Below are 23798 nucleotides of genomic sequence, written 5' to 3' on the forward strand. Positions count from 1 at the left end.
TTAGAGCTAAAGAGAGAGATAGGCCACAATACAATAATAGCTGGAGACTTCAACACCTCACTTTCAGCACTGGACAGATCATTCAGACAGAATATCAACAAAGAAATATCAGATTTAATCTGTACTATAGACCAAATGGATCTAATAGATATGAACATTTTGCAGATATATTAAATGTATATTCTGCAGGTGTTCTGTAAATACCTATTAATATTTCTCCTCAGCACATGAATCATTCTCAAGGATTGACCATATGTTGTCACAAAATAAGTCTGAAAATATTCAAAAGAATTGAAAAATTATTCAATTTCAAGCATCTTCTCTGACTACAATGGAATAAAGCCAGAAGTCAGTAATGGGGAATTTAGGAAACTATACATGAAAATTAAATAATATGTTCTTAAATGATCAGTGGTCAATGGTAAATGAATGGTCAATGAAGAAATTAAGAGGGAAATTGAAAAAAAAATCTTGAAACAAATGGTAATGGAAACACAGCATACCAAAACCTATGGGATAGAGCAAAAGCAGTACTAAGAGAGAAATTTATAGCTAAAAGTGCCTACATCAAAAAAGAAGAAAAACTTCAAATAAATAACCTAATGATGTATCTTAAAGAACTAGGGAAGGAAGAGCAAACCATGCCCATAATTAGTAGAAGAAAATAATAATAAAGATCAGAGCAGAAGCAAAAGAATTTAAAATGAAGAAAATACAAAAGATGAAATGAAAGAAAAAGTTGCTTTTCTGAAAAGACATATAAAATTGGCAAACCTTTAAGCCAGACTAACTAAGAAAGAGACAAGATTCAAATAAATAAAACCAGAGATTTAAAAAGAGACATTACAACTGATACCGCAGAAATTCAAAGGGATTATTAGCAGCTACCATGAGCAACTGCATGCCAACAAACTGGAAAATCTAGAGGAAATGTATAAATTCCTAGACACATACACCTATCAAGTTTGAACCATGAAGAAATCCAAAACCTGAACAGATAAATAACAAGTAATGAGACTGAAGCCATAACAGAATTCTCCCAGTAAAGAAAAGCTCAAGACCCAATGGCTTCACTGCTGAATTCTACCAAATATTTAGAGAATTAATACCAATCCTACTCAAACTATTCCCAAAAATAGAGGAGGAAGGAATACTTCAAAACTCATTGTACAAGGTCAGTATTACCCTGATACCAAAGCTAGACAAAGACACATCAAAAAAAGAAAACCACAGGCCAATATCTCTGATAAATACTGATACAAAAACCCTCAACAAAATACTAGGAAACGGAATTCAACAATACATTAAAAAGATCAGCCGGGTGCAGTGGCTCATGCCTGTAATCCTAGCACTTTGGGAGGCCAAGGCGGTGGATCACGAGGTCAGGAGTTCGAGGCCAGCCTGGCCAGCATGGTGAAACCCCGTCTCTACTAAAAATACAAAAAAATGGCCAGGCATGGTGGCGCACACCTGTAGTCGCAGTTACTCAGGGGGCTGAGGCAGAAGACTTACCTGAACCCGGCAGGCAGAGGTTGCAGTGGGCCAAGATTGTGCCACCACACTCCAGCCTGGGTGACAGAAAGAGATTCCATCTCAAAAATAAAAATAAAAAATCATTCATGGATGGCCATGGGGTCTCGTGCCTACAATCCTAGTACTTTGGGAGGCTGAGGCGGGAAGACTGCTTGAGCCCAGGAGATTGAGACCAGCCTAGGCAATATAGCAAGACTTTGTCTCTACAAAAAAAAATTTTTAATTAGCCAGGCATGGTTGTCCATCCCTGTAGTCCCAGCTACTTGGGAGGCTGAGTTGGGAGGACCATTTGAGCCTGGGGGTGTCGAGGTGGCAGTGAGCCATGATCATGTCACTGCACTCCAGTCTGGGTGATAGAGACTGTCTCAAAAAGATCATTCATCATGACCAAATGGGATTAATCCCAGGGATTCAACGATGGTTCAACATACACAAATCAATCAATGTGATACATCATGTGAACAGAATGAAGAACAAAAATTGTATGATCATTTCAATTAAGTAACTCTCAAAATGTAAGCATATAAAAGCAAACATTACTGTAAGACAAGAATAGATATTTCAAAGAAGAGGATATGCAGATAGAAAATTAGCACATGAAGAGCCGCACATCATTTCGAAAGGCCAATGCATATTAAACCCTCAATTAAATATTACCATATACCTATCAGAATGGCTAAGTGGTGGGCAGATCATGAGGTCAGGAGATCAAGACCATCCTCGCTAGTGAAACCCTGTCTCTACTTAAAAAATACAAAAAAATTAGCCAGGCATGGTGGCACATGCCTATAGTCCCAGCTACTCGGGAGGCTGAGGCAGGAGAATAGCTTGAACCCAGAAGACAGAGGTTGCAGTGAGCCAAGATCGTACCACTGCACTCCAGCCTGGGTGACACAGCGAGACTCCATCTCAAAAAAAAAAAAGCAAACATACCAAATGCTGGTAAGAATGCAGAGAAACTGAATCACTCATACACTGCTGATGGGAATGTAAAATGGCACAGCCACTCTGGAAATAGTGACAGTTTCTTATTACACTATACATGCAATTACTATACCACCCAGCAGTTAATTGTACTCGGGCATTTATCACAGAAAAATGAAAAACATTATGTTCACACAAAAACCTGTACTCTGGTTCTCATACCTGCTTTACTTGTAATAACCAAAAACAACAATCTAGATGTCCTTCAGTGAGTGACAAGCCATGATAAATCCATACCATGAAATAGTACTCAGCAATAAAAAGGAAGGAATTTCTAATATACACAAAAACTTGTATGAATCTCCAGGGAATTATGCTATGTGGAAAAATGCAATCTCAAAAGGTTAAATGGTATATCAGTCCATTTATCAAACCAATGGTGTATCAGTCCATTCTTACAATGACAAAATTATAAAAAGGGAGAATATACTAGTAGTTGTATGGGATAAAGATGAGGCCAGGGAGGGAATGACATGAAGGAGTAGATATGGTTATAAAAAGTCAGTAAGAGAGTTCCTGGAAGTCATGGGACAGTTCTGTATCATGACTAGATACAGTTAGGTTTATTTATGACTGAACGCAGATGTCATAAAATTCCAGACAACTGGATACACTCTCTCTCTCTCTCTCTCTCTCTCTCTCACACACACACACACACACACACACACGTACTCACACACATACAAATGAATACATGAAAAGCTGAGGACATCTGAATAGATCTGGTGATTGTACCAACATCAAAACCCTAGTTGTGATATTTTACTATATTTTTGTAAAACAGTACTATTGGGGGAAACTGGGTAAAGGTACACAAGATCTCTCTGTATTCTTTCAATCCAGATTAAAGAGTGCTACTTGTAACACATATCATTTCAAACTCACCAAAATTGGGAGTGAGGCAGGCAGATGCTGAAGCATCATCTTGGTCACAGCTATTTTGCATTACAGTTGAGTAACTCATTGTCCCAGAATTCATTTGTGGGCCGGATTCTGTTTTGAACAACATTTCAATATGTAAAACATTTTCTAGTGCTGAAAGACAAGAAATCTCAACCATGTTTTTTATATCAGAAGAAACTATCCTTCGGGAATAAAAGAAAAACAAAGACATTCTTAGACAAAGAAAAACTTTAAAAAGTGGTCACTGGCTGACTTACCCTTAAAGAACAACTAAAGGAAGATCTTCAAACTGAAAGGATATGATTAAGGAAGGAATCTTGCAGCATCAGGAAGGAAGAAAGAACAACACAAAGAGCAGAAATATGGGCATGGAGAAACTAGGTCACTCACACGTTGCTGGTGGGGGTAAAAAATTGTACACTCTGGAAAACAACTTGGCAGTATTTTATAAAACTAAACATACCATTACCATAGGACCCAGCAACTGCACTCTTGGGCAGTATCTCAGAGAAATGAAAACTTGTGTTCACACAAAACCTATATGGTGTATGAGTGTTTATAGCAGCTTTACTTCTAATAGCCAAAACCAGGAAACAACCTAGATGTCTTTCAATACCTGAAAAGATAAACAAACCACAGTACATCTACACCATGGAATAGTACTCAGCAACAAAAAAGAAGGAACCATTTGGGGGCTTGCCTGTGGTAGAGGATACATGAACCTAATTAGACATATGATAAAAACTGAACTAAAACACATACATACACATGCACATAAATAAATACAAGTAAAACTGGGGACAGCTCAATAATATCTGCAGAAGGTATCACGTCAACATCCTGTTTGTGATAATTTCTTATAGTTTTGCAAGATGTTACTTTTGGGGAAAAGTGGTAATGGAAACACAGATTTCTCTGTATTATTTATTATAACTGCATGTGTAGCTAAATTTTTCTGAAAATAAAAACTTTAATTAGAAAAAGCTACCAATATCTTGCACTACGGATGCCAATCAATCTAGATTAAATAGTGCTGCATATAGCAAGTATCATTTCAAACTCACCGAAATTGCAAGGGACGCTGTGAAATAATGAGGAAACATTCTGGCGACTGTTGTTTTCTAATAAAGGTCGGTAATTTGTTTTCACAGACCTCTTTACTGAGCTGGTTCGTGCTTTTCCCAATGTTTCTATAAATAAAATATTTCAAATATTGAAAGACAATACATTTCAATAATGAATTCTACATCAGGCAAAAGTGTCCTTCAAATATAGAGAAGATAAAGACATTCTCACATGAGGGAAAACTAAAGTGTTTGTCACTAGCTGACATACACTTAAAGAATGGCTAAAGGAAAATCTTCAAACAGAAAAGAATGATGAAAAAGCAAATCTTGGAGCATCAAAAAGGAAGAAAAAACAATGAAAGCAGGGGAAATATGCATGCGGAGAAACCGGATCATTCATACATAATTGGAGAGAACGTAAAATGATACAGTCTCTCTGGAACACCATTTGGCAGTTTCTTATAAAACTAAACATGCAATTACTACACAACCAAGCCTTTTTACTCTTGGACATTTATCCAAGAAAAATCAAAACTTATGTTTATACAAAAATCTGTACATCAGTGGCCATTGCAACTTTACTTGTAATAGTCAAAAACTAGAAACAGCCGCAATATCTTCCAATGGATGAATGAATAAGCCAACTGTGAAACATCCATACCATGGAATAGTGTCCACAATAAAAACTAAGGACCACTCATACATCCAGCCAGTCAGATGAATATTCGGGGAATTATGTACTGAGGCAGGTGTGGTTATAAAAGAGCAAGATGGGCCGGGCGTGGTGGCTCACGCCTGTAATCCCAGCACTTTAGGAGGCCAAGGCAGGTGGATCACTTGGTGCCAGGAGTTGGAGGCAAGCCTGGGCAACACGGTGAAATCCCATCTCTACAAAAACTATAAAAAAAAAAAAAAAAAAAAAAAAGCCAGAGTTGGGTGCAGTGGTTCATGCCTGTAATCCCAGCACTTTGGGAGGCCGAAGCAGGCAGATCACTTGAGGCCAGGAGTTCAAGACCAGCCTGGCCAACACAGTGAAACCTCGTCTCTACCAAAAAATACAAAAATTAGCTTGGCATGGTGGCACATGCCTGTAATCCCAGGAACTTGGGAGGCTGAGGCACGAGAATCGCTTGAACCCAGGAGGTGGAGGTTGCAGTGAGCTGAGACTGCACCACTGCACTCCAGCCTGGGCAACAGATGGAGATTTTTGAGACTCTGTCTCAAAAGAAAAGAAAAGAGAAAAGAAAAGAAAAAAGAAAGAGTAAAATGAGGCATCTTGGTAATCATGGAAATGTGTATCTTGATCATGGCAGTGGGAATCAAACCTACTCATGTGACAAAACTGGGTAGAACTAAATGCACACAAACAATTTAACACAATTAAGTGGGAGATCTCAATAAGATGTGTGGATAATATCAATGTCAATATTCTGGTTGTGATGTTCTGTTACAGTTTTGCAAGATGTTATTGTTGGGAGGAATAGGTAAAGTGGAAGGGGTATTTCTCTGCATTGTTTCTTACAACTACCTGTATATCTTAAATGACCACAAAATTAAAAGTTTAGTTTAAAAAAATCTACCACTAGTTTTACATTAAGGACTTTGATGGATGTAGATTAAACAGTGCTACTAATAACATGTGTAATTTCAAATTCACCAAACTTGGGAGGAATGGAGAGCGATAAAGAGGCGTTACCTTGGCTATGGCCCCTTCCTGATGAAGTTGGGTAATTCTCTGTCTGAGTATTGTTTTTTACGTTAGTTCCTGCTGTTTCTGGCATTTCTATAACTTTTTCAAGTACTGAAAGAAAAGAACTCTCAACTATGAATTTTATACTGGGTGAAATTGTCCTTCAGGAAAGAAGGGAAAATAAAAACATTCTCACAAAACGGAAAATTAAAGGAATTTGTCCCTCGCAGATTTACCCTTTAAAAATGGCTATAGGAAAACCTTCAAACAGAAAAGATACTACAAGAGAAGAAATCTTGGAGTATCCGGAAAGAAGAAAGAATGATGGAAAGATCAGAAATACAGATATGGAGAAACTGGATCACTCATACATTGCTGTTGGAAATAAACAATAGTACAGCCTCTCTGGGAAACTATTTGGCAGTTTCTTATAAAACTAAACATGCTAGTACCATACGACTCAGCAATTGTTCTCTTGGTATTCATGACAGAGAAATGAAAACTTATATTCACCCAAAAACCAGTACACAGTACATGAATGTTCAAAGTGGCTTTACTTGTAATATCCAAAAATTGAAAGAAAAAACCAGATGTCTTTCAATAGGTGAATGGTTTAAAAAAAAAAAAAAAAACTGTTCCTATCTGTACCATGGAAAAGAAGGAACTATTCATCAATAGAAAGAAAGGAACTACTGAGAAATGAAAACTTACATTTATACAAAAATGTGTACATGAAGATTCATAGCAGCTTTACACCCAGTAGACAAAAAATAAAAATAAAATAAAAACACAAAAAACCCACCAGACGTCCCTCAGCAGGTGAATGGTTGAACAAAACATAGTATATCCATCCAGACATGCAATACTATTCAGCAATAGGAATAAACCATTAATAGAAAAAACAACCTGGACGAGTCTCTAGGAAATTAAGCTGAGTGAAAAAAATCCAATTCCAAATATGATTCCACTTATATAACAATTGAAAGAGACAAAATTATAGTGGTAGAGAAGAGATCAGTGGAAGCCAGGTGTTAGAAATGGGTCATGAGGTGTTACGGAAGGGTGACCTGAGAGAGTTGGTGTGGTTATCAAAGGCAACACAACAGCACCTCGTGCTGATGGAAATGATCTCTACCTTGACTGTGGTGGTGGGCACACAAACCTACTTGTGGAATAAAGCTGCATAGTACTAAACACACACACACACAAATAAATACAAGTAAAATGGGACATCTCTATAAGATCTGTGGCTTGTATAAATGTGAATATCCTGGGTTGTAATATTTCTGTTGTATTTTTGCTAAACGTAATTATTGGGGGAAATTAGGTAAAGGGTAGTCAGGATTTTTCCGTCTTATTTCTTATACCTGTGTATGATTTCTGAACTATCTCAATATGAAAAGTTTAATTTGTAAAAAGCTATCACTAAGAATTAATATTAAGAATGTTGATGAATCTAGATGAGAGGGCTGCTTGTGATATCCATTATTTCAAACTCACCAAAATTAGAAGTGATGGGAAGATTTGAAGACGCTGGATTTGGGACACTCATATTTCCCAATAAAGATGGGTAATACACTGTCTGAGAGTTATTTTCCATGTTGGTTTCTGTTGTTCCTGGCATTTCAATAAGTATAATTTTCTCAGCTACTGAAAAAAAAAAACAGAATGCTCAATCATAAATTCTACATGAGGCAAAACTATCCTTCTGGAAAAAAGGTAAAGACATTTCTCAAACTAAAGAAAACTAAAAGAATCTGTCCCTAGCCGACTTATCCATATGAAATCTCCAGGCCTGGTGCAGTGTCTCACGCCTACAATCCCAAAACTTTGGGAGGCAGAGACAAATGGATTGCCTGAGCCCAGAAGTTCAAGACCAGCCTGGATAACATGAGACCCCACCTCTACAAAAAAATTTTAAAAAATTAAAAATTAGCCAGGAGTGATAGCAAGTACCTGTAGTCCTAGCTGAGTCAGGAGGCTGAGGGAGCGTCACTGGAGCCCAGGAGGTGGAGGCTGCAGTGAGCCATGATCGCACCACTGCACTCCAGCCTGGATGACAGAGTGAAAAGAAAGAAAGAAAAGAAAGAGAAGAGAGGAGAGGAGAGGAGAGGGAAAGGAAAGGAAGAAGAAAGAGAGAGAAAGAGCGAGAGAAAGAGTGAGAGAAAGAGAGAGGAAGGAAGGAAGGAGGGAAGGAAGGAAGGAAGGAAGGAAGGAAGGAAGGAAGGAAGGAAGGAAGGAAGGAAGGAAGGAAGGAAGGAAGGAAGGGAGGGAGGGAAGGAAGGAAATGTTAAAACAGTAAGGATATGATGAAAGGAATCCTGGAGCATCAGGAAGGAAGAAAGACTAATAGAAAGACCAGAAATATAGGCCAGGCACAGTGGCTCCACCTGTAATCCCAACACTTTGGGAGGCCGAGGTGGGTGGATCCCCTGAGGTCAGGAGTTCAAGACCAGCCTAGCCAACATGGCAAAACCCCATTTCTACTAAAAATACAACAATTCGCCGGGCGTGGTGGTGAGTGCCTGTAATCCCAGCTACTTGGGAGGCTGAGGCAGGAGAATTGCTTGAACCTGGGAGGTGGAGGTTGCAGTAAGCCGAGATTACATCACTGCACTCCAGCCTGGACAACAGAGTGAGACTCTGTCTCAATTAAAAAAAAGAAAAAGAAAGAAAGGAGAAAAAAAAGAAAGGTAAGAAATGTAAATATGGAGAAACTGGATCACCCATACATGTAAAGCCGTTCTGGAAAAATGTTTGGCAGTTTCTTATAAAACTAAACATGCTAGTACCATAAGACCCAGCAATTGTGCTCTTGACATTCATGACAGAGAAATGAAAACTTATATTTATCCAAAAACCAGTACAGGAATGTTCAGAGCAGTTTAGTCCTAATACCAAAGAGTGGAGAGGGGGGAAATAATGACCTTCAATTGGTAAATGGTTAAAAACAACTACTGTATATCCAAACCATGGAAGATTATCAGAAAAAAAAAGAGGAACAGCTGATACACACAACAACCTGTATAAGTCTTTGGAGAATCATACTGACTGAAAACAAAACAAAAAAAAAACCTACCTGCCATAAGATTCCCTTTATATTACACTCTTAAAGTCACAAAATTATAGAAGCCAGTGTTTGTCAGGAGCTAGGGAACAGTCAATGGGGAAGAAAAGGGTGACCTGAGAGAGGTGGGGGTGGTTATCAAAGATGAGGCAGCCTGGTGGTGATGGAAATGTTCTGTCTTGACTGTGGTGGTGAGAATCAAACCTATTCATGGAAAAAAATTTGCAAAGAAAGAAATACAGATACACCCACAGATTATTATAACTAAAACTGGGGATATCTCAGTTATATCTGTGTATTTTATCAATGTCAATATCCTGTTGTGTTAATTTACTATGGTTTTGTAAGATGGTATTGGTGGGAGAAAAAGGTAAAGCATAAAGGGGATCATTTCTATTATTTCTTACAAATACATGTGAATCTAAAACTATTTTAAAATAAAAATGGCTGGGCGCAGTGGCTCACGCCTATAATCCCAGCACTTTGGGAGGCCGAGGAGGGCAGATCACCTAAGGTCAGGAGTTAGAGACCAGTCTGGCCTACATGGTGAAACCCCGCCTCTACTAAAACTACAAAAATTAGATGGGCATGGTGGCATGCCCTATAGTTCAAGCTACTTAGGAGGCTGAGGCAGGAGAATCTCTTGAACCCAGGAGGCGGAGGTTGCAGTGAGCCGAGACCACACCACTGCACTCCAGCCTGGGTGACAAAGTGAGACTCCATCTCAAAAAAATAAAAATAAAGTTTAATTTTAAAAATGAGCTGCTACAACTAGCTTGCATTAAGGATGTTAATCGATCCAGATTCAATAGTGTCACTTGTAATGCAGCATCTGAAACTCACCAAAATTAGGTGTGTAGCCGGCAGATAAAGAGGAAGAACATGGGCTGCTGCCATTTCCCAAAGAAATTGGGTAATTCATTGTCTGAGGGTTGCTTTCCAGCCTGGTTTCTGCAATTGTTGGCATACCTACAGAAAGAACATTTTTCAAGTGGTTAGGAACTCTCAACTGTGAATTTATACATAGTGAAATTCTCCTTGAGTAATGATATGGTTTGGCTGTGTCCCCACCCAAATCTCACCTTGAATTGTATCTCCCAGAATTCCCACATGCTGTGGGAGGGACCCAGGGGGAGGTAATTGAACCATGGGGGCCAGTTTTTCCCATGCTATTCTTGTGATAGTGAATAAGTTTCATGAGATCCGATGGGCTTATCAGGGGTTTCTGCTTTTGCTTCTTCCTTATTTTTCTCTTGCCACTACCATGTAAGAAGTGCCTTTCACCTCCTGCCATTATTCTGAGGCCTCCCCAGCCATGTGGAACTATAAGTCCAATCAAACCTCTTTTTGTTCTCAGTTTTGGGTATGTCTTTATCAGCAGTATGAAAACAAACTAATACGAGTAATTAACAGGCAATAAGGACATTCTCACATGAAGGAAAACTAGGATTACTTATCCCGCATAGACTTGCCCTTAAAGAAAGGCCAAAGGAAAATCTTTATGCAGAAAGGATATGATGAAAAAAATGGGTCTTTGGGCATCGGGAAGAAAGAAAGAAGAGAAAGAGCAGAAATATGCATGCAGAGAAATTGGATCACTCAGATATTACTGGTGAGGAGATAAAATGATACATCCCCGCCTTTCTGCCCATGGACTCCACTGAAGAAGCATCGTTAAAGTCTCTCTTCTCCCTGCCGTCATGTCTAATTCAGAGTCTCCTAAAAAACCCCAACAACTGAGGAAGCTCTTCACTGGAGGGTTGAGCTTTGAAACAACCAATGAGAGCCTGTGAAGCCATTCTGAGCAATGGGGAACGCTCACGGACTGTGTGGTAATGAGAGATCCAAACACCAAGTGCTCCAGGAGCTTTGGGTTTGTCACATATGCCACTGTGGAGGAGGTGAATGCAGCCATGAATGCAAGGCCACACAAGGTGGATGGAGGAGTTTTGGAACCAAAGAGAGTTGTCTCAAGAGAAGATTCTCAAAGACCAGGTGCCCACTTAACTGTGAAAAAGGTATTTTTTGGTAGCATTAAAGAAGACACTGAATAACATCACCCAAGAGATTATTTTGAACAGTATGGAAAAATTGAAGTGATTGAAATCATGACTTGACCGAGGCAGTGGCAAGAAAAGGGGTTTTGCCTTTGTAACCTTTGATGACCATGACTCCATGGATAAGACTGTCATTCAGAAATACCATACTGTGAATGGCCACAACTGTGAAGTTAGGAAAGCCCTGTCAAAGCAAGAGATGGCTAGTGCTTCATCCAGCCAAAGAGGTCGAAGTGGTTCTGGAAACTTTGGTGGTGGTCGTGGAGGTGGTTTCAATGGGAATGACAACTTTGATCGTGGAGGAAACTTCAGTGGTCATGGTGTCTTTGGTGGCAGCCGTGGTGATGGTGGATATGGTAGCAGTGGGGATGGCTATAATGGATTTGGTAATGATGGAAGCAGTTTTGGAGGTGGTGGAAGCTACAATGATTTTGGCAATTACAACAGTCTTCAAATTTTGGACCCATGAAGGGAGGAAACATTGGAGGCAGAAGCTCTGGCCCCTATGGTAGTGGAGGCCAATACTTTGCCAAACCACGAAACCAAGGTGGCTATGGTGGTTCCAGTAGCAGTAGTAGCTATGGCAGTGGCAGAAGATTTTAACTAGGAAACAAAACTTAGCAGGAGAGGAGAGCCAGAGAAGTGACAGGTAAGCTACAGGTGACAACAGATTTGTGAACTGAGCCAAGCACAGTGGTGGCAGGGCCTAGCTGCTATGAAGAAGACATGTTTTAGACAAATACTCACATGTATGGGCAAAAATTCAAGGGCTGTATTTGTGACTAATTGTATAACAGGTTATTTTAGTTTCTGTTCTGTGGAAAGTATAAAACATTCCAACAAAGAGTTTTAATGTAGATTTTATTTTCTTGCATCCATGCTGTTGATTGCTAAGTGTAATAGTCTGATCATTACACTGAATAAATGTCTTTTAAAAAAAAGATACAGCCCCTCTGAAAAAAAAGTTTAGCATTTTCTTATAAAACTAAATATGAAGTACCATATAACCCAAAATTGCATGCAAACTTGTTTACACAAAAACCAGTACATAAATGTTCGTAGAGCTTTACTTGTATTGACCAAAAATAGAAAACACCCCTGATGTCATTCAATGAATAAACAGATAAACAGTTATACATCACTACTATGGAATAGTACTCAACAATAAAAATGGAGGAACTATTGATGCATACAACAATTGGTATGAATCTCGAGAAAATTATGTTTAGTGAAAAAAAAAGCCATGCTCAAAAGGTTACACAGCATTTAGTTGCATTTAAGTAACAACATTCAAATAATGAAATTCTGGCAAGCAAAGTGAGATTGCTGACTATCAGTAGTTAAGATAGGGCAAGATGAGAGAGAAGGGAGATCGGGGGAGGTGGCTGTGGTTATAAAAGAACAATATAAAGGATCCTTGTAGTGATGATGGAAATGTTCTGTATTGTAACTAATAGTGGACATGTAAATTGACTCATGATTAAATTTCATAGAACTAAATACACACACACTGATGTAGATTTAATCAATGCCAATACCCTGGTTGCAGGATATAGTTCCTTAAGATGTTATCATTGAGGAAAATGGGTAAAGTACACATGGGATCTCTGTACAGTTTCTTACAACCACATGTTAATTCAAAATTATCTCAAAATAAAAAGGCTAGTTTTTTGGTTTTTTTTTTTTTTTAAGAGTTATCACTGACTTGCATTCAGGATGTTGATGGAAAATAAACTCTCAGCCACAAATTCTATGCCCAGCAAAACTATCCTTAAAGAATGTTAGGAAAATAAAGACATTTTCAAATGCAGGAAAACTAAAGAAACCTGAAAGAAAGGCTGAAGAAAAGTATTCAAACAGAAAGGAATTGATGAAAAAAGAAAATATAGAGCATCCAGAAGGAAGAACAACAGAAATAACAGAAATATGAATGCGGAGAAACTGGATCACTCACGCATTGCTGGTGGAAATGGAAGATAATACAGACTCTCTGGAAAACTATTTGACAGTTTCTTATAAAACTAAACATGCTAGTACCATAAGGCTCAGCAATTACACTCATGGCATTCATGACAGAGAAATGAAAACTTATATTTACAGAAAAACCTGTTCATGACTGTTCATAGCGGCTTCACTCCTAATATCCAAAAACTGGAAAAAAACAATTTGATGCCTTTTCAATGGGTGAATGGCTAAACAAACTGTGGCATAGCCATACTATGAAATATAAATCAAAAATAAAAAGGAGGGTAGGCTGGCCATGGTGGCTCACGCCTGTAATCTCAGCACTTTGGGAGGCCACGGCAGGCAGACAACTTGAGGTCAGGAGTCTGAGACCAGCCTGGCCAACATGGTGAAATCCTGTCTCTACCAAAACTACAAAAATTAGCTGGGCATGGTGGCACACACTTGTAATCCTAGCTATTCAGCAGGCTGAGGCATGAGAATTGCTTGAATCCAGGAGGCAGAAGTTGCAGTAAGCCAAGATCGCACCACTGCACTCCAGCCTGGGCAACAGAGGAGACTATGTCTTAAAAAAAAAAAAAAAAAAAAAAAGGAGGAAACTCCTGATACATGCAACAAGCTGGGTGAGTTTTCAGAGAACCATACTGAGTGAAAAACACCAATCCCCCAAAATTACATACTATAACATTCCCTTAATGTAACATTCTTGAAGTGACAAAATTATAAACAGAGAACAGATCAGTAGTTACCAGGTGTTAGGGATGGGGCAGGTTGAAAGGAAGGGATGACATGAGGAAAGTGAATGTGATTATCAAAGGGCAAGACGAGGCATCTTTGCAGTGATAGAAACGTTCTATGTCTTTGCCGGAGGTAGACATTAAAACTACCTGTGATAAAACTGCAAAGAACTAAACAGACAGACACAAATTAATTACAAGTAAACCTGAGGATATCTTAGTAAGATGTGTGGAATGTATCAATGTCAATACCTTGGATGTGATATTTTACTATAGTTTTAAAGATGTTATCCTTTGGGGGAAATGGCTAAATCATAAACAGGTCTCTGCATTATTTCTTACAACTGTGTGTGAATCTAAAATTATCTCAAACTAAAAAGTTTAATTTGAAAAGAGTCACACTAGCTGACATTAAAAATACTGGTGAATCAGGCTGGGCGCAGTGGCTCACGCCTGTAATCCCAGCACTTTGGAAGGTAGAGGCGGGCAGATCACCTGAGGTTGAGAGTTGGAGACCAACCTGACTAACATGGAGAAACCTCGTCTCTACAAAAAATACAAAAAAAACTAGCCAGGCGTGGTGGTGCATGCCTGTAATCCCAGCTACTCGGGAGGCTGAGGTAGGAGAATCACTTGAACCTGGGAGGCAGAGGTTGCAGTGAGCCAAGATCGTGCTATTGTACTCCAGCCTGGGCAACAAGAGCAAAACTCCATCTCAAAAAAAAAAAAACAAAAAACAACTAGCTGGCAAATCAAGATTAAATAACGCTATCTGCATATTTCTTATTTATTTATTTATTTATTTATTTATTTATTTATTTTAGACGGAGTTTCGCTCTTGTTGCCCAGGCTGGAGTTAAGTGGCACAATCTCAGCTCACTGCAATCTCCACCTCCAAGTTCAAGTGATTCTCCTGCCTCGGCCTCCTGAGTAGCTGGGATTACAGGTGCCCACCACCACGCCCAGCTAATTTTTTGTATTTTTAGTAGAGATGGGGTTTCACCATGTTGGTCAGGCTGGTCTCAAACTTCTGACGTCAGGTGATCCACCCGCCTCAGTCTCCCAAAGTGCTGGGATTACAGGCGTGAGCCACCATGCTCAGCATTATGTATCATGTCAAACTCACCAAAATAGGGAGGGATGAAGACAGATAAAGAGGCAGTATTTTGGCCACTGTAATTTCCCATTAAAGTTGGGTAATTCACTGTCTCAGTGCTGTTTTTACTGCTGTTTGCTGGTCTTTCTGGCATTTCTATAAATAAAAAGTTTTCAAGAGCTGTAATACAGGAACTTTACCCACAAATTCTATACCAAGCAAAATTATCCTTCAAGAAAGAAAGGGAAACAGACATTCACACACAAAGGAAAACAAAAAGAATTTGTCCCCAACAGATTTACCCTTAAAGAAAGATTAAAGAAAACTCTTCAATCAAAAGAAAAGAAAATGATGAAAGAATGAATCTTGGAGCATCAGGAAGAAAGAACAAAAGAAAGAGGAGAAATATGCATTCAGAGAAAATAGATCACCCATATATAGCTGGCAGGAATGTCAGATGGTACAGCCCCCCTGGAAAATAGTTAGGCAGTTTCTCATAAAACTAAACATGCATGTCCAAACTCATCACACTGGGTATAATAAATATGTGCAGTTTTTTACTTATTAATTACTACGGTTTGAAGGTATCTTTTCCAAAATTCAGGTGTTGCCACTGTGATCATATTAAGAAATGGGACCTTTAAGAGATGATTAAGCTATGAGGGCTCCTCCCTCATGAATGGGATGGAGGACCTTATAAAAGAGGCTTCACACAGCATTTTGAAATCTTACCCTTCTACCTTCTGCCATGTGAGGACACAGTGCTCCTCTCTTGCAGAGGATGCAGCCCTCACCAGACAGACGAACTGGCTGGCACCTTGCTCTTGAACTTCCCAGCCTCCGGAGCTGTGAGAAATTACATTTCTGTTCTTTTTCAATCACCCTGTCTATGGTATTTTGTTACAGCAACACAAACAGACCAAGACATTAATATATCAATAAAGATTTGTTTTTTAAAAAAACCTAAACATGCAATTAATATATAACCAGCAGTTGTACTCTTGGGTAATCATGTTAGAGAAATGAAAACTTCCATTTACACAAAAATTTGTATATGAATTTTCATAGCAGCCTTACTCCTAATAGTCAAAAACTGAAAAAATAGTTTCCTTCAATAGATGAATGGTTAAACCATGGTACACCTATACCATGGAATAGTACTTGGCAATAAAGGAACTACTGAAACACACAACTTGGTTGAGTCTCCAGGGGATTATGTTGAGTGAAAAAAAAAACAATACCAAAAGGTTACATACTATATGCATTCAATTAAGTGATAAAATTATAGAGATGGAGAAGAGATCACACTTGCCAAGGGTTAGGAATAGACAAGTGGGGAAAGGAAAAGGAGGATGGGTTTGGTTATAGAAGGGCAATACAAGCATACTTTCTGGTGATAGAACCGTTCTGTATCTTGACTATGATAGGAACATACAAACTTTCTCAAGTGATAAAATTGTTTTTAAAAAAGCCAAAAGTCAGACACACAAATCAATACAAACTGCAGCCTTATGAGATGTTACCACTGGGGAAAATTGCGGAAAGGGTATCTCTCTGTATTATTTCTTACAACTACATATGAATTTATTATGATTTCAAGATAAAACTTTTAATTTAAAAAACAGCTAACACTAATTTGCATGAAGGGTGTTTTAAAATCTAGATTGAAGAATGCTATCTGTAATATGTGTCATTTCAAACTCACCCAAATTGGGATGGATGCAGAAAGATGACAAGGCTCTACCTGGGCCCACATCTTCATTTTCCAGTAGAGCAGAGTAATTCACCACACCAGGGTTATTTGCCAGACTGGGTTCTCCTCGTGACAGACCTGCCATAGGTACTGCTGTAGTAGCATCGGCAAATGAGATGACAGCATGGGTACTTTCAGCACCTCCACTGATAAAGTTACATGGCATACCGAAACAAGGAAATGAGCCACCTTGTGCGACATACGGCTGTAATGAACGTGAGGAGACAATTCTGGGATATGATGAACTCTCACTGAGGTCTCCTTCCTGCAGTTCAGGACATGCTGCTGACTCAAGAGATGCTACAGCAGGGCTGGCCCAGGCATGGGTTTCCTGCCTTTCTGCTGGTGGTGGTGTGCTAGACTGTACCTATCCCGGGTAAGAGAACAGAATGAGTCAAGTTATTTTCTTCGGTTCCTAGACTTCAATTTTTCCATGAGACATACAATCAAAACTTTTTTGTGTAAATCCAGACGACCTCTAAAATGACACCAACCCAGTATAAATCAACTGTAACTTAAAATGAGGCTTTAAAAGTTGATTTTAAAAAAACATTCCTATGTATTTTCCTTGCAACATCATTTTCCATTGTTAAGGATAAATGCTGTACTTTGATTATATGATTTTTATTCTTCTTCAACCCTGCGTTTTATACATGATAATTACTAACATAAAAATACTAAGTGTTGTAATCTGTCAGACCTAAACTTCAGCATTCTTCCAAGGGAATTTTAGTCCCCCATCTGCTATTAAAGTAAGTAGAGAAAAGCCTTGCTAATCTCAGAGTTACTAGTTCTCTATCAGTTCTAACTGATTGGTGTCTTTAGGAGCTAGAGGTTTATCAAAGTTGTAAAAATGTTTTTGTAACACACATTTTATCAAAGGTGGTTGCTCCCAAGAACACTGCACTTCTGAAACAGCTCCACAAAGATGGTCAACTTGCATAGTGGTATTTTCAATAAGATCTTCTACATTCTATTATACTTAAAAAATAGTAGTTCATATTTCAAAAGAAAAATAACATGTGAAAACGCCATTAAGTCAAATGTTAACTGCTAGACACAACAAAAGTTCTCAAGCCATCAGAAATGTCTTGCTCCTATTTGAGGCCTGGCTGTAGGTGACACAAAGCCAGCAGGCTGAGCTCAGGAGCCCGAACATCCCCTCTGCTGCTCTACCCCGTGCAGGCACTAAGGATGCTCTAATGCCAGCAAATGAAAGTGCCGCTATGCCTCTACACCAGCACATTTATGATGAAGACACTGCACATCAAGGAAGGTGCTATTTTACGAAAGAAATCCTCAAATCTGCTAAAAGGCCAAAGACTCACTTTATAATGTTCATATGTAACATATATGTTCATCTATGTACAAATATGAGGTCTATATTATATACAGAGAGTGAGTGTTCCACTCCAGAAAGAACAGTAAGCCAAATATAACAGATGTGACTTTTGGCTTCAAACATTTTGAAATCATGCAGTCAACAACTAATCTTACAAAACCATTGAGTACACATCCCCTACGTGCCAATCAAGCATATATGACTGATAAAAATCTGAGAATTCCTCTTGAAATACACAGAAACTTTGGGCAAAAAAAAAAAAATACACTTAAACAAAGGGCCAGAAACATTTCCTCATTCATTCATTCAACTAAACCTTTATTGACGGCCTACCATCTGGCAGAACTACTTTGCTATGTGTTGGAAACATGGACTGAAAGAAAGCTCCTAACCGGGCACGGTGGCTCATGCCTGTAATCCCAGCACTTTGGGAGGCCGAGACAGGCGGATCACTTGAGCTCAGAAGTTCGAGACCAGCCTGAGCAATATGGCAGAACTCTATCTCTAACAAAAACAACAACAACAAAACCTCCGTTTCCGGAAAAAAAAAAAAATACAAAAAAGTAGCCAGGCATGGTGGCATGCACCTGTAGTCCCAGATACTTGGGAGCCTGAGGTGGGAGAATCACCTGAGCCTGGGAAGTTGAGGATACAGTGAGCCACGATTGCACCACTGCACTCCTGCCTGGGCAACGGAATGAGACCCTGTCAAAAAAAGCTCCTGTCCTAGAGGAACTGCCATCTCAGCTGGGAGAGAGACAAGTAAAGAGAGGATTCCAATAGACAAAGTGATTAGCAGCCTGGAACAGTGGTTTGCAAAGTGGTCCACAGACCAGTAGCATCAACATCACCTGAAGCTCATTAGAAATGCCAAATTTCAGGTTGTACCCCAGACCTCTGGAGTCAGAAACTCTGAGAGTGACAACAGTGGTCTATGTTTTCACAAGCCCCCAGGTGATTCTGATGCTCCCAGTAAGAACCACTGGGCTATGGCAATGAGGTAAGTAGTGCAGGCTCTAGGGGAACATGGTTGGGGTCAAATACTAGAGTCCAGCCACTTATTGGCTGTGTGACCCTGGGCAAGTTACTTAAACTCTCTGTGCTTCAATGTCCTCATGTAGGGAATCGGAATGAAAATCTCTCTCAGGGTTCTCTTGAGGACAAGAACCTTGCTATAGTATTAGGTTAATATTAACAGTAACAACACTACACTATGCCCGGTCCAACAGTGCTCAGTGGTCTCTTCCTGTTACTATTGTTATTACCAGCACCATGACACAGACAGGAACAGGAGGCTAAGCATGCACAGAAGAGTGGGCCTAACCCAGGCTGGCAGTCATGGAGAGCTTTTCAGAGGAGGTGAGGTCTGAAGTGAGAATTAAAACATGAGAAGGTGCTTGCCAGGTGAGGATGCATGGAAGGGTTTACAGGGTAGAAGAAACAGTAGGTTCAAAAATACCCAGAGAGAAAAACAGGAAGCCAGATGTGAAGACAGCGAGTATGAATGACATTCCAGGAGCGGGGCTGTCATGGGAAGGAGAGAGTGAGGATGACAGCAAAGAAGGGATGGGAGGCAAGAGAAGTGGCTTCTCCAAGCTGTGGGAGAACTTGTAGAGGGGAAGGAGGAACAGGGGCTAGAGCCAGAGGAGAGAGAGAGGGACGCCCGATGGGGGGCAGCTCTGAGTTCGGGGAGGGGACTAGATGCAGAAAGCAGCAAGGATGTCAGCCCTGGTCACTAGAATGGTCGGGAAGGGGTCAGAAGAAGGGCAGGGATGGGGGCAGTTGGTTGGCTGTGGGGACAGATATGAGGAGTTGGAGGAGAGGACTGCCCCAGGCACTCCACTGTCTCCAGGAGTGAAGAGGCAGGACTAGGGGGCTGAGATAGGCTGGGGACTGCCAACAGAGGGGGTCCTCCTCTGCTCCCAGCTAAGCAGGACAGAGGTGGACTCAAGAGGGAACTGGGATGAAAGAACAAGGCATGCTGCAGCGCCACCCCTATGATCTAGAACGGGCAGGGGAGGAAAGAGCCAACTCCTTAGGAGCAATGGAGAGGAGCCATTGGGGCCATTTCAGGCTGACTGTGGCCCTAGGCACCTCCTCCCACAGATACTGCCTCCCACCCCAGTGTGCAGGCTTGCCGAGGGGGACCCTGGTCTAGCAGTGCAGGGGAGGCAGGCTAGGGAGAACCTGCTCCCTACCTTCTCAGCTCGCCTCTGTACCCACTTCCCCCCAAGACTGCATGTGTCCTTTGGAAGCACTCCACTTCTGTTCTCCCCCATGATCATGATAAATGCCCAAACAATTTCACTTCCCAAAATATTTTAGCTCATTCCATTCAAGAAACATTATACACGGTAAGAAACATTTTTTTTTTCTAATAAACCTTCATTACCTCTGGCTTATAACACAAAATCCCCGGTAATCACATATTTACCAACATGATGATTCTTATAAGGAAAAGAAGGAAACAAAATGCTTCAGAGCTCATTGTCTAATGAAAAGAAGCATACAGATTCAGGAGAGAGAGATATTTCCTTAAGCCTGAGTTCAGAGTAATTCTACAGTGTATACGAAGACTGAAAAAGAATCCAAATTGCTTTCTTGGAATATATTTGGCAATGAGGATTTAACATAATATAAAGATTCAAAGTCTGGTATACACTCATTAATGATACTTCCACCTTCTTCACAATCAAGTATTTATGTTACTGTCTAAGGAAAGTTTATTAATAAACCAAAAGGAAATATGAAAGAAAGAAAAGTTCAGGACTTCTACTTCATTTTCAAGAAGCACCTAAGGCCTATTTGTGATATCAAAGGACCTTTGCCGATTGCAAATCCTACAACTACAGGAAAAGATATATTTGCAGAATTGTGTTCTCTTTAACCCAGCTACACTTAAGACACCATTTTCATCAAGCTTAACCATTTATATACTTTGTGGTAGATAAACGAGTTTTCTAGCACCAGAACTGCTTTAAAAGCAAGTGTTTCTAACCATGAACAAAGAACCAAATGTTAAATGGCTTTTGATTTTCAAATAAACCAACAGTGACACTCTGTGGACAAGACAGGAAACACTTAACCACCTATATTTCTTGATAAATTAATCTGTAAACCATCTTAAAATATTTTTTGGAGTAAGGCAGGGTATAAATAAGTAACCAAACAGTAAATAACCATTATATTTCTGAAAAATTATTCTAAGGATGAATTGTGGGCCATAAAAATAATTTTAACATAAACATACCAAGTAGTTATCTACTTCTTTGTTTCAAAATACATAATAAAAAATTAACTGAATTAGCCCAGCATTACAAACTTATTAGACAGCCAAAATTATATCAAATTATAATAGATATTAATAATTGTAAACACAATATTACCATCTTACCCTTGTATAGTGCTTCATGCTTTCCAAAGTACTTTCAGATAATTATGTACAAAACCATGACACTGGGCAGATAATTAGCATTATCCCCAAAAATGAAAACATTGAGGCTGACAGAAGTTAAGAATTGCCTACACTACTTACGTGGCACTGATATCCACATCCTTATGTAGGTAAACAAATACATTTTCTGTTAAGCCAAATTATATATAGTTTAATAATCTATTTTATTCAACTTCAGAGATCAAAAAGCACAGGAGAATATAGTGGTAATGTAAAACAGTACGACCACTTAGAAAAACTGGCAATTTCTCATAAACTTTCAATTACCCCATTACCTAATACTTCCACTCCCAGGTATTTACCCAAATTAAATGTAAACATAGGTTCACAAAGAGACTGCCATAAGCGTGTTCATAGTCACTTTATTCCTAATAGCCCAAAATTGCAAACAACCCAAATGTCCATCAAAAGAATGGATAGGCCGGGTGCGGTGGCTCATGCCTGTAGTCCCAGGGCTTTGGGAAGCTGAGGCAGGCAGATCACCTGAGGTCAGGAGTTTAACACCAGCCTGGCCAACATGGTGAAACACCATCTCTACTAAAAATACAAAAATTAGCCAAATGTGGTGGTGGGCGCCTGTAATTCCAACTAGTCAGGAAGCTGAGATAGGAGAATCGCTTGAACCCGGGAGGTGGAGGTTGCAGTGAGCCGAGATGGTGTCACTGCACTCCAGCCTGGATGACATAGCAAGACTCCGTCTCAGAGGGAAAAAAAAAATGGGTAAGCAGATTATGAGCATTCATATGACAGAATACCACTCAGCAATGAACAGGAATGTAATATTAATACTATGAAACAAATCTCCAAAACATTATTCTAAGGAAAAAAGACTATGACCCAAAACAGTACATACCGTACAATTCTATTTATGTGAAGTTCTAGAACAGGCAAAACTCATCTAGGATGGAAAAAAACATCAAAATGTATTTCCCCCAAAGTTAAGGAAGATGGGGACTTACTGGGAAGAGGTCCGAGGTCACTTTCTAGGGTGATGAAAATGTTCATTACCATCTTTTTTTTTTTTTTTTTTTTTTTTTTTTTTTTTTTTTTTTTTTTGAGACAGAGTATTGTTCTGTCACCCAGGCTGGAGTGCAGTGGCACAATCTCGGCTCAATGCAACCTCTGCCTCCCAGGTTCAAGCGATTCTCCTGCCTCAGCCTCCCGAGTAGCTAGGATTTCAGGCATGCACCACCACGCTCAGCTAGTTTTTTTGTATTTTTAGTAGAGATGGGGTTTCACCATGTTGACCAGGCTGGTCTCAAACTTCTGACCTCAGGTGATCTACCTGCCTTGGCCTCCCAAAGTGCTGGGATTACAGGCGTGAGCCACCACACCGGGCCAAAATGTTTATTATCTTCATGGGGTGTAAGTATACACATTTTTCAAAACTCACTGATTTGTGCATTTGACTGCATGAAATTCAACTCCATTTCTTAAAAAGAAATACAGCAGAATGAAAAGAACAAAGAGAGATTTTCACTTTAATAAACAAACCATAATATCTACCTCTGGAGTAGATAATCTTCCTCTTTTTGGCAAATCCACTTCCTCTGAGTTGTAACTGTATCTTCTTAAATGTACTGGGCATTTGATCTGTGAAATGGTTTGGTCACCATGGGCTACTGCGAAGCAATGCATAAAAAAGTTATTTCATACACTACTCTCTTAATAACCTTAATACGGATATGTTCTCAGAATGCTAACTCAAATTGAATTGGACTTTGGGTTGAATTTTAGAGTGACAAAACAAGAATTCTTCCATAATCAATTTAGAGTAACTCTTTTAAAACTGAAGGGCTATATTACCCATGACTAGGAATAAGAATCAAATCAAATGCAATTGCAAACTGTGAAGTGACTGCTTAGTAACTTAAAGCCTACACAGTAAATGCTGGAAACAAATGAACAAGAGAATGCAAGGGCTAACTGCTTTTGTAAAGGAGCCCCAAAAGGCCCTTGACTAAGGAGACAGCATTGTGTCCAAAATGTAAGCCAGGAATCTATTCTAGATCGGACCCCCACCACTATGTGGGCTGGGCAGACCACTAGAGACGCCACCTCCTCATCTGCCAGGTTAACATCAGTTGAGATGATCTCTAAGGTTCATTTCAGCTTTCAAGTTAGGATTGCCTTATTAAAGTTTATATTAA

The 23798-nt window shown here is 39.5% G+C and overlaps 1 protein-coding gene and 1 pseudogene across 4 annotated transcripts in view; one reads left to right on the forward strand and one right to left on the reverse strand.

The window, feature by feature from the left end:
• The window catches only part of BEND2 (BEN domain containing 2), a 55931-nt gene that overhangs the window by 24328 nt on the left and 7805 nt on the right, over positions 1-23798 (reverse strand). For 2 of the 4 annotated variants that reach the window (XM_050775902.1, XM_050775905.1), the window contains exons 3-9: positions 23155-23270; positions 16805-17219; positions 10088-10213; positions 7678-7827; positions 6184-6288; positions 4485-4610; positions 3403-3510 (exon numbers count right to left, since the gene is read on the reverse strand). In XM_050775902.1, the coding sequence (XP_050631859.1) occupies positions 3403-3510; positions 4485-4610; positions 6184-6288; positions 7678-7827; positions 10088-10213; positions 16805-17219; positions 23155-23270 (1146 nt within the window). The remainder of the gene's footprint in view (positions 1-3402; positions 3511-4484; positions 4611-6183; positions 6289-7677; positions 7828-10087; positions 10214-16804; positions 17220-23154; positions 23271-23798) is intronic. The other 2 variants (XM_050775903.1, XM_050775904.1) reach the window with 2 other exon arrangements.
• On the forward strand, positions 10945-11904 carry LOC126945964 (heterogeneous nuclear ribonucleoprotein A1-like; annotated as a pseudogene).

Source organism: Macaca thibetana, chromosome X, assembly GCF_024542745.1.
Source record: "Macaca thibetana thibetana isolate TM-01 chromosome X, ASM2454274v1, whole genome shotgun sequence".
Classification (NCBI taxonomy): Eukaryota; Metazoa; Chordata; class Mammalia; order Primates; family Cercopithecidae; genus Macaca; species Macaca thibetana.